At 42.4% G+C, this 12,185-nt stretch overlaps 1 protein-coding gene across 1 annotated transcript in view; it reads right to left on the bottom strand.

Moving 5' to 3' along the window:
• Positions 1–11,835, bottom strand: part of Prkd1 (protein kinase D1) — a 303,252-nt gene extending 291,417 nt beyond the window's left edge. The window contains 2 exon segments of the mRNA XM_005076271.4: positions 11,416–11,541; positions 11,543–11,835. Coding sequence (XP_005076328.1) covers positions 11,416–11,541; positions 11,543–11,674 — 258 coding nt within the window. The 5' untranslated portion in view covers positions 11,675–11,835.
• Positions 11,836–12,185: the final 350 nt, after the last annotated feature.

Here is a 12,185-nt window from a genome sequence, read left to right as displayed (position 1 = left end):
TTGTGTATCTGTCTGTGTGAGTAGATATAATGTGCTGGTGTCCCGAGAAGCAAGAAGAAGGCTTCCCTAGAGCTGGAGCTAACAGGTAGTTGGGAGCATTTGAGAGCACCTGGTCTTCTTGAAGAGGACACAGGTTTAATTCCCAGCACCTATCTCGAGGTTACAACTGTCTATAACTAAATTACAGGAAATCTTCTGCCTTTGAGTTACTGTATACATGTGGTACACATACATCCACTTTGGCACACAGTTATACACATCAAATAAAATAAATGTTTTCAAAATATCTTACTTTAAGATCAACTTGAATCATTTAAAAAACAAAAAGTAAACTAATTTAATCATATGTAAATTTGATCTTGAACAAAATTAGCATTTCTTTGATGTTCAAATACGCTTTTGTTTACGGCACCTCAGGCACGGCTTTGATTACATTCATATTCCTTCTAATCTGTGGTTGCTTCTGTTCTGCTTTCTCACACGGGGTCTTTAGCCCAGACAGATTATGGAATCTATATGAAGCTGACAATGATTTTGCACTTCAGTTCCTCTGAATGCTGTACTGTGACTACCAGTTTGTGTGCCACCATGTCTGGTTCATGGAACAATGATGCAAGAAAAATCTGAGGTAATAAAACTGATGCTATAAAGGATTTACCAGTAAACTTGCTTAGGAATTATAAATTTAGTAGAATTTAGCTAGAGGAGCATTATCTCTAATATGACTCAAAGATAAGCAGTGTACTGACCAGACTTGTTTAAAATAGTAAAGAAAGAAAATTCTGTATCATAACTGAACTTTGGTGTTGCTGAAAGTTTCTGTTAATCTTTATTCACCAAGATTGACCTCCAAATAGTCTACCCATCACAACGAGACAACCATTAGGTCCATCGCTATAACAAAGGGGCAGTCCAGGATCACAAGCACCCATAAGTCATGGTCTATCAACCAGTCTCCCGAGAGCTTGTCAGGGAAAGCATAAATCAGAGAGGCAGGAATGGTGACCATGGGTAACAGCTATTTGAAAAGAATAACACTGGTGTACCTAGGAAATAACTCTGGCAACATCTTTGCTGTGTAAATCTCCCATCTGCCCAAGTGGCCAGATCTGCAGTCTCCTGTCTCAGTTTAAATTGTTCAGAGTGTGACCTGGGGCTGGGACCTAAGGGAGACTTAAGGATGACAGTGTGTGCGGAATGCATGAGCCTGAAGTGCTTACAACTTAGTAAAACTTTCTATTCACAGCAGGATCCTCTTTGGGTACTAGCTGGAGACTGCATTTGTTACATTAGCTTCTCCTATATTAATCTGTATCAAGTGATTTCTCACTAGGAAGGCATATTACTTCTGTAACAACCAGTGGCTTACGAAAAAAGAACTGAAATGTACCCAGATGACTATTTAAAAATTGTCCCTTAAATTGAGTCTTAACCATCTATTATTTAGTTTCTTTTTTTTTTCCTGAAGCAAGTTTCCTCTGTCAGGTGTATCACACATAGCATATCCCTCCAATATAGTTAAAAGAAATAAACAAACAAAATAAGAGCTTATGCTGTGATCATAAGAAATCTACAGGAGAAGTTTTTAAAGTTGAAGAAAGGGAAATGTTAAAGGAAAGAATAACATATTGCTGGATGGAGATCTCAATAAGCATAGGGGCTTTACAGGCACACCACATTTGATACCTTTCAAGTGTTAATAGCTGTTGAGGGTTTCCTCCCCCATTTTATGCACAGGGAGCCTAATGCTTGGAAGGAAAGCTAAGTAATGGCTACAAGAAGGAATGGCTGCACTGCCACAGGATTTAATAGCCTGGTCTTCTACAACAGTAAGCAAATCCTCCCTACACTTTTAAGAGCAACATTAAAAAAAATACAGCCAAAGGATAATGAAACATTGAGCCAGATCACGTGGCTTTACAATGATAAAAGAGATAAATATCTAATGGTCTATCAGTGGTGGCATCAGTCACACACACACACACACACACACACACTCATAAAAGTAAATGATTATAAAAAAGTTCATGCAGTTTACATGGCACTACTACAATTAAAGGAGATAAACATCTAATTGGCCATCTCAGGAAGGAAGGATTAGACCGTAAAGAAGGGTTAATACTCAAACACAGAAGGAACTCAAAAAATCAGTAGCAAGAGAGAAACCTCTAAGAACTAAAGGGTAGGTAAAAGCAAAACACATAGAGGATCAACAGACATATGATAATGAAATAATGTTTACTATCTAACCATCAGGGAAGTGTAAACGGTGTCACCCCAAACAGGATAAAAAAGGGTCCGCAAGAATGTGGACACAGGCCCTACCTACACTGTTGGTGACACATAAATCAGTAAAGCAACGATGAAAATTGTGAAAAGATTCACCAAGAAATAAGAATAAAACCACCATCCCAGATATATATCCAAAGGAAATGAAATCAGTATGTCAGAGTGAGTCTCCCTCTCCCTCTCCCTCTCATCTTCCTCTCCCTGTCTCTCTCTCTCTCTCTCTCTGACTCTCCTTCTCTCTTACACACACACACACACACACACACACACACACACACACACACACACACACACACACAGACACGCAATGGGATACAGGGAAGACCATCCATTCTACTGCAGGGAACTCAGCTTAGGAAGGTGCTTCAAACTGAGACCCAGGAAACATCAAATGTTTATTTAACTAATGGTACAAAACCACTGACTTAGAATGATCCTAATGAAGGCCATGTGCAGTTTCCTTAAGAAGCCACAAAATGTCTGAACAGGGAAGATGTCTCCGTAGAGATAGCCCCAGAACCACAGAAAGCCGGATGCATCTATTAGCCCAGTGCACCTACGGAGAAGCCTGGGAATTTCATTCCCAGCTGATCTGATGCACATAATGGTGAACAGCAAGAAACATAAGTTCAAACAACCTGGAAGGTGAAGATTGACAGTCCAGGTCAGGCTTTAATCTCTAGGCACAGGTGATGGTCCACACGCATCAGCATGCTACACACTCACTACACACTCACTACACACACACACACACACACACACACAGAGAGAGAGAGAGAGAGAGAGAGAGAAAGAGAGAAAGAGAGAAAGAGAGAGGGGGGAGGAAGGAGAGAGAGGGAGAGGGAACTATAAACATCTTTTGAAACATCAGTAACCCCAGGTCTTGGTGGTCACCTGATCAGAGACTACAATACTTGGTGGATGAAGAAATGGCAACTCCTCAATGTTTCATCTCTCAGGTATTTGATATTTAATATGAATTGTTTGTTTCTGACTTTTTAACCACACCTCACTCCTACCTCCCCACCACCCATCCCCAGCTCTGACTGAGGGCATCATGAAAAGCAATGCTAACTGTGGTGATATCTTGCTGTCTGAAGATCAGAGGGTGGAGCTTGCCACTAGCTAACAGATAAACATGAAGTGAGATGGTTGGGTACAGAGGGGAATATAGGCAGGAGGAAACAGGAGCTCGCTCTTTTTTAAGCTGTGAAGTTGGCGAGCGAGGTAAGGTGTGGCTATGGCTTGTTCCTTCATGATCTTTCAGTCTTTGCCCCTATGTCTGACTCCAGATTTTTATTATTAAGACCAAATAGAGCTTGGGTTACACTTACTACTTTCTCACAAAGCCTATACGGGTGCCAATCTTAAGCAGAATTCATATGAAACCAAGCAAAAAAACTGAAAGTACCCAAGATGAAAGTATGATATTTGCATCATCCAAGTAAGCAGTCTTGTTACCCTTTAAACTCAGCAACTGTGGGGGCACTGAGTACAGAAAAAGCAATGATCAAAATAAACTTTAAGATAATTGTCCACCACAGCAGGCTTCAGCGACCTCAAGATTTAATATCCAATTAGTGGAACCAATGAGGGGTGTGTGTGTGTGTGTGTGTGTGTGTGTGTATCTCATCTCTTTATAAATATATGTGTGTATATATATATACATATATCCCTCATATATGTACACGCACATGTATATGAAACTTTTCAGGTTTTTCCAACATAAGTTAGAAAAAGTTTCAACTAATAGTGTATGTACTTCTTTTGTGAACAAGATAACACATATCTGTAGAGCCTTGAATTACCAGAAATGCAATTTGTCAAGCACATTCATACTTTTCACTAACATCTTCATTATCACATTCATTCTTTTCAACCATTTTATGATACACATGAAAAAGTGGCCGCTGACAATTAAGGAGAGAAACACTTGTAAATTCTTGAAATTGTGCCTAAATACAAGCAGTAAATTCAACAAATTCCTCATCAGTCAGTGCTTTAGTCAGAACAGATGCCAATGTACCAGGAATGGGTACATTTTTTCTCTTTTTCACCAAAATAAGTTGAACAAAATTCCCGAATGATTGCATATTTTAAAATCTAAGCTGTGTATTTGCCAACACTGTTAAGTTGCTGTATCAACTGTCTAGCTTCAACCAAATAAAATCTTTTGCAACTTTGGGAGAAACTTCTTAACAGGAAACTATGCATCTGTCCAGGTTAACTGTTGCTGAAGGTATAATGAATTTACATCATTTTTTCACCTTTCTATTTTTTCACCTTTCTATCTATTCTAATTACATGATATTTCTTAATTATGCGTTGCCCACAAAATTCAAAAAATCGTTATTTAGTTATTTATTTTTGTTTTTAATGTGAGATAAGTGAAGTCAGAAACAACATGATACGGGGTTTTATGTATCCAAGTAACTTCAAGAGGTCATTTCATTACAGGGTTTTAATGATACAAAAATATTTGTTTGCTCCCGGTGTTGGCAGCGCATGCCTTTAATCCCAGCATTTGTGAGGCAGAGGCAGGAGGATCTCTGTGAGTTCAAGGCCAGCCTGGTCTATAAGAGCTAGTTCCAGGACAGTTTCCAAAGCCACAGAGAAACCCTGTCTCTAGATACCAATGTATATATTTGTTTGCTATATCAGAAGAATTTTTAGGGAAATTTTCACATATTTTGTACATGAGAAATATTTTGTCCATAAGTGAGCCAATCATCTTCTTGGTTTGTAGGTCCTGTCATTAGAAGAAAGACCATGCCATCATGCCCTCTTTGGCTTCAATTGTGCAACACCCGGCACCATGCAAAAAACAGTTTCAAGAAAATTGAATGGCCATTTTCAAAACTCTACTATAGAATAATGCTGACAAAATTAAAAAATAAGTAAGTACCTTTAACAGCATCCTAAATTTTTATTCCTATTGGTGTTTATTGCTCACATGAACCAAGGTTAAAACCAAACATTAAGCCAGGCTGGGTGGCTCAAGCCTTTAATCCCAGCACTCAGGTAGCAGAGACATGAAGATCGTTCTGAGTTTGAGGCCAGCCTTGTCTATAGAGCAAGTTACAGGACAGCCAGAGTTGTTACTTAGAGAACCCCTGTCCCGAAGCCCCATGGAAAGGGAGGGAGGGAAGGAACGAAGGAAGGAAAGAAGAACGGACAGAAGGAAGGACGGATGGACCATTACAATATCAAACTCTGGCTGGACTCCATCTTATCTACTTTAATACAGTCTGAGGTATGCCATGCTATGTGGATTATGGTACAAATGTCCTTCTGTGGGTGTTTTAGGTTTACCTACAAATGCAGTTTGCTTTGTTTTACTTTGTTTTCTATCTTGGATGCACAGTGTGAATATATTAGTCTTTGGGGAAACCTTAAAGGATGAGACCTGAGCAGTTCATTCAAAGTATAGTATCTAATATTTGCCCTGTGAATAGATCATGAATGGTATAGCTGAGACCTACAGGCATACTCTTAATAACACTGCAACATTACTTATGCATTTATTTTGCTAGCAAGATAATACTGTATAATGGGAACTTCAGATGATTGATAATAGCATCTACTGTATACATACTTACCAGGCAGTGATTTTAACATTTTGCACATATTACCTTCACATGCAAAGAGAGCTTATAACCATATATTCACAGACATACACACTTTTTATATTGTCTAGTAAGTTCATTTTAAAAACATGCATAAAATAATTTAAAACATAAAACAATTATATGTAATAATCTTGGGGGGGAAGTTATAATGATTTAAAAAAAAAACTTTGGAATCTTCCCTAGTAAACCAGTGTCTTAGAGTTTCTAATGCTATGATGAGTCACTATGACCAAAAGCAACTAGGGGAGGAAAGGGTTTATTTCGGCCTACACTTCCAGGTCACAGTCCATCAGAGAAGGCAGTCAGAGCAGGAACTCAAGTAGGGCAGGAACGTGGAGGCAGGAGCTGATGCAGAGGCCATGCAGGGACACTCTTTACCGGGCTTGCTCTTCATGGCTTGCTCAGCCAGCCTGCTTTCTTATGGAACCCAGGACCACCAGACCAGGGGTGGTACTACACGGAATGGGTTTGGCCCTTCCACATCAACCACTACTTGAGAAAATACCCCACAGGTTTGCCTACAGCCAGATCTTATGAAGGCATTTTTCCCAATTGAGAGTCCTTCTTCCAAACTGCCTCTTCCTTGTACCAAGTTGACATAAAACTGAGGACAATGTAACTACCATTAAGGATGATATCTCAACGAAAGTTTTAAACTTGAGTAATTTTCTAGTCTATTCTATGTAGCCACCACCACGATGCACACTACAATCATGTTCTTTCAAATACCTTGAACTGGAACCTAATGGCCTACATCAATTCATTTACAATCCAACTCTTTCCACCATAAAATCTGCAAGACTTACTGTTTTCCACATCAGAAATTCAAAGAATATTCTTCTTGTGAAATCTATGGCAGACACAGTTTACACCTGTGAGAGAAGGTTGACATATCTTTGTACTGATACAGTGATACAAAGGAGTGTGACTGCTTCGTTCTATGAGACAGAATATAATGGAAACCATTGTAAAGTATGAAATAATACTTCAATATCTAGAAGTTGTACCTAAATAACCAGCCCCTCATATATGCCTCAAAAATGTGTATAAATACGGTGTACACATGTATATATTACATACAAACACTGTGCACACAGGCTGAGCATCCCTAATCCAAAATCTTCTGAGATATTTTGATCACCAACATGTCAACAAGAGGAAAATCCCATGCCTGTCCCCATGAAAGTACTACCAGTCAAAATGAGTTTTTGAAACACTAAAATTATAAATGAAATAAATTAATTGTGTGTTTAAGGATGGCTCTGATTGTAGAGACATCTCACTATTTGTGTTATAAATATTACAACATCCATAAGAACCCAAAGGCCCAAACTCTTCTGGTCCCAAGAATTTTGGATAAATGATACTTAAGCTGAACAGGGCATTTATGTCACAAAATACTTTATAACCCCAATGAAATCGTAGCTCGTACATTACTAAACTTGAAAATAAACATGAAATTGGAAATGCATGTTTTGTTTTTTAACAATCACCTATTAAAATGTCAAGTTCTGTGCTTTATCATTAAATCAGAAATTAGTAGTATATATTGTGTTCAAAAATAAAATTAGAATAAAAATACATAACAAAGACTATCATTAGTTTAAAAGGTTATTGTTGTCTACACACCCTGGGGTGATCCACCAGCTAATTACTTCCAGCTTTCTCAATCTGTGTAAAAGTAGAGTGGCTAAAATTAACTATAAGGGTTAAAAGGGACACAGCAACTGTTAAGAAAACAATATACAATTAAGAATGTAAAACAATGACAAGCAAAGTAATGTTACTATCAAACCAAAGCACTAACCTTGTTACTCTGGTAGCTATTTTTCACTTAAAAGTTCATTCTTTAATTTCTGTAGCAAGAAAGACCAGTATTAAATGTAAAGCTTAGGCCAGGTGTCTTACAGGATGGGATTGCCCTAAGTATGGGTGTCCAAGAGAGGAGCTCTAGTTGGCTTTTTAGTAAGATAAAACTCAAATGAACAGGAAGCTACATAATTGAATTGCACACCATTCACTCAGTGTCCTTTGAGCTGTGAGTGGTAAGGGTGCACCTGTGTGTGCATGCATGCTAAGGTAGGTATGTAGCCTGTCATGAATCCAGACAAGCCATGTCAACCTCTGAGATGCTCACCCTTGCTCCACGACAGTTCCTTCTCACCCTATGTAGTCAACATTTCTTTGACAAGAGAAAGTAAAAGGGTCTCAAAGCAAAAACAGAAGTCATACATACTGATTAAAGAACAGATCTTTAAGTATGACCAAGCTCCAATGCCATACACATGTGTAGCAAAACCATTAAATGAATGAATACTGTGAGACAGACCTTAGCTCAGCTTCCCAAAAGAATGGAGTCAATAGCATCTTTTATATTCATACAGTCTTCCATGCAAAGAAAGAGACCATCTCATATTACTCTAAACTATCAGATAAAAAGTAGTTAGTAACTTTACAACCAGCAAATGATTAAGATATAACACTTTAAAAGAATTTCTGTTGAATTGCCATCTGATGTTTTCTAAACCACCAAAATGAGGAAAAAATTATATTGTTAAGTTCTACGCATCAATAAAATCTTGAAGTCAAGTTTCTCAGGTACAGCAGCTCTCCTATTTAGGCCTGTCCACCTCAGGTACTCATTGCACAGAGAAGTTACCATGAATAATACTGTTGAAAACTACCGAACTGTCAGCTAATACTTCCAAGAGTTAAGCTAAGGGCATCTATGTTAGTATTCATGTGCTCTTGACCATGAACCAGATTAAAAAGATTCCTAATACTGAAGCAATAAGTGGGAAGGGTTACAAAAATCAAGAGAACTTTTTCTTAAGAAGCCTAAATGCTAAATTGCAAATGACTTGAAACCTAGCTACCCAAACACCAATTTTAATATTAGTAGTCTCCCATTCTCCCTTTCTTTTTCTGTATCTCTCTCTCATCACCCTTTCTCTCAGTTAACGCATTCATAATGCATAAGAGAAAACTCAAGACAAAGCACAAAAGCCCCCCAACACACACTTCCTTACCTCCACACTAGCAAGCTGCCCACTTCTGCTGTCACACAGCACAAAGCCCTCTACATCTTGTTTCTGTCTGGGAAAATAACATGTCCCAAAATAGACACAGAAGATACACAGATAGTAAACTATGTATAGGTAGATGGATAACAGATAGATGATTGACAGCTACATGATTTATTTAGATAGATGGAGGGATGACAGATGATAAAAGATGACAGATATACATAATAGACAGGTGATTGGTATCTACATGGATAGATGGTAGAATAACTGAGGAGTTACACTGTCAAGACACATTATCTAGTACATTTTACAATAATATTCTGGATATACCTGACACAAAAAAATCCCTATTTCAAAATCTCTCACTTTGCCATAACCAGTTTTAAAAACAGCACGGCAATCCCAAGAAAACGTTTCAAACTTTTCTTCTGGCAAGAGACTACAGAATAAACACAATGAAGAAAGGAGTCCCCTTAGAGAGCAGCAGTGGGGCTGGTGCCCTTCTCTTTCCAGCATTCCTGCAGCTCTCCCGAGTCTTGGCTCACATCTAAGTAGCTCCTGACTGTACTCCAGTTTTCTTTCTGCCATAACATTTTTGCCATTCTAAAACACCCTCCACACAGCTAACTTGCATTTCAGATATGCCTGGTATGGTTATCTCTCTTGGGTAGATTACTGAGTTTTTTACAATGTACGTTTCTAATCATCTCGAGGCTTTTTTCTGAAGTGAACTTTCCCTACAATTCCTACTGATGAGGTCCCAGCCTGCTGCATCCCATGTCCTAGATCATACACCTCTCCCCAGGTACTGATAACACTTTCCAGGCAGCACCATACCAGTCAGATGCAATTTACGATCCAGCCAAAAGTCCAACCCAAACATCTTGAACCATGCATGTTGCTCCCCATTCAGAGACGGGAGGTTATGTGGGTCAAACAAAGTTCATATGAATCTAGCCCACTATATCATATATCATTTTTCTTCCGAATTTGCTGTTAATATTTTATGGAACCGAATGGCTCTGTGTGAAATTTCAATACATGTGGTGTGTATGCTTGTGTGACAGTGCTTTTTCAAATTAACCAGTTGGTGTCCTATAGAACTATTTAAGGCTACATACAGTAAGGCAGTTAGAGTCTAGAACACATGTTTATTCGAAATGTGGAGGAAGAGGAGAGACTGCACAGTACCATTTTTAGACTTCAAGGAAGTTACGAACAGTTCAATTACATGACATAAAATGTCACTCCTTTTAATTAACAAAACTTCCAGGCACTCACTGTTACTTGAGTCTGGCCTGGCCTCCAGAATTTTCACTTCCTGGATTAGAGACTGCTCCCCAGGAGCTCTTCCCTGGGATCTCTGTGCTCACAGCACTGTTTATACTGCTCAAAAACTTCAGCACACTTTGTTCCAAACAGTTGAAGAAAAAGCTGCTCTCGACTATTCATTAAAAGGTGAGAAGAAGCCAGTCAGTCCTGGGGGGGGGGGTTGAAATTCTGCACCTTTACCTACCTTCCCCCTCCCCCTCTCCCTCCTCCCCCCCCAGAAGCCTGGCTGTTCATACTGTGAAGAGTGGCACCATGAGCCCTCCCCCCCTACATTCAGCGGCCTCTTTCTGTGAAGTATCCTTCTGCATGGCCACAGAGATAAGCTAAATTCAAAAGTGTACTGGAAACAGTGATGGGTGGCCTAGCGCAGCTTTATGGGCCTCCCCCAACCCCCACCCCCGATTAGTCTAGTGGCCGCTTCCCAGAGTCCCACAGCCTCAAACTTCAGAGCAATGCCAGCACTGGGTGTTCCTGGAACCCTAGACCCTCACTACTCCAATCTTCCAAGATCAGCGTGCATGGAAAATGAAGCCAGATTTACAGAAAGACTGTAAATTTCAGGTTTTATTGTTGGAAAATGTCTCTAAGCTCACAGGGAGGCGGTGCTAAATTCAGGGACGACTTGGGTAGTGGTGCACTAACTGCTCAGTTGTTTTCACAGCTGGCCTGCTCAATCACACTGTCTTAGAAGCACTATTGACAGGTGAGAAATTCCTGGCGTCCAGGTCGCACCCTGAACTTCTCAGCATCAATTAGAGCTGAAAGGGGAGGATGGAATAGAAGGGAGCGGTGCTGAAATGCTCTGGGCTGTCCCAAGGGAACTCTGGCGCTGGAAAACGGATCTAGCACCAGGTAGGCTCTGGTCCAGAGCAGAGAGTCGGGACAGCCAGGAAGCCTCAAGAATATGCCCGCGCACCAGGAGAAAAGTGCACGATCCCTTGGACTGTCACCAGTGGAAGGGAGGTAAGGGAGGAGAGGAGGCAGACGTACCAGCGAAGAAAGGCTGGAGATCAGTCCGGGGTGGACTGCGCGGCAGGCAGAGCAGTGCCCGGGGTGAGGGCCAGCAGCCCGGCCACCGCCAGGCTGCACGGCGCGGGCGAGGCCGGCTGCAAAGTTGGCGGGGCCTCGGGGCACCTTACCTTCTGGTCCACGATGGAGCAAGCCATCTCTCGGACGTGCGCCAGGCTGTAGTCGCCTGACGAGTCTTGCAGGAGCAGCACCGGCTCGCGGCTCAGGCCGATCTGCAGATGGAAGGAGATGCCCCCCCGCCGGGGCCGCCCCGAGTGCCGGGAAAGGCGCGGGCCCGGAGCCGGGGACCAGCGCGGCGGCGGCGGCGGCCACGGCGGCCGCGGCGGGCAGCAGCGGGCTGGGCGGCCGCAGCAGCGGAGGGGCGCTCATGGCGCGAGTGAAGCCCCAAAGTTTGGCAGACGTGGGACGCGGCGACGCTGCCTGCGGCGGCCGAGAGAAAGCAACAAACTTTCCGGGAAAGTCGGCCCCGGGCGGGAGAGGGCGCCGAAGATGGCCGAGGGGAGCCCGGGCGAGCGGGCGGGCGGGCGGGCGGACAGGCGGGCGAGCGCGCGGCAGAGCGGGGGAGGCGCCCAGCTCCAGCCGCCGCGGCGCGCTCAGCTCGGGGGACCCAGGCTGGTCCGCGCGGCCGGCGCCGGCGGGGCGGGGCGGGGCGAGGGCGGCGCCGGCGAGCTGACAAGGGGGGAACGGGGACCCGGCGGGGAGCCGCCCCCTTGCGCGCCGCTGCCGCCCCAGCCCACACTGCAGCCCCAAGCGCCGGACCCGCCCATTCAGGGCAGTCCTGGCCACCTCTTGCCAGGGCTCCCACACTACGCACTTCCACCAGCGAGGCGACTTGGGTGACCCAGGAACGCCGCCAGGCCGGCAGAGCCCACTTAGGTCG

Source organism: Mesocricetus auratus, unplaced genomic scaffold (assembly GCF_017639785.1).
Source record: "Mesocricetus auratus isolate SY011 unplaced genomic scaffold, BCM_Maur_2.0 Super-Scaffold_15014, whole genome shotgun sequence".
NCBI classification, from domain to species: Eukaryota; Metazoa; Chordata; class Mammalia; order Rodentia; family Cricetidae; genus Mesocricetus; species Mesocricetus auratus.
The sequence above is the reverse complement of the archived record's forward strand: the minus strand, read 5'-3'. Positions and strand labels throughout refer to the sequence as shown.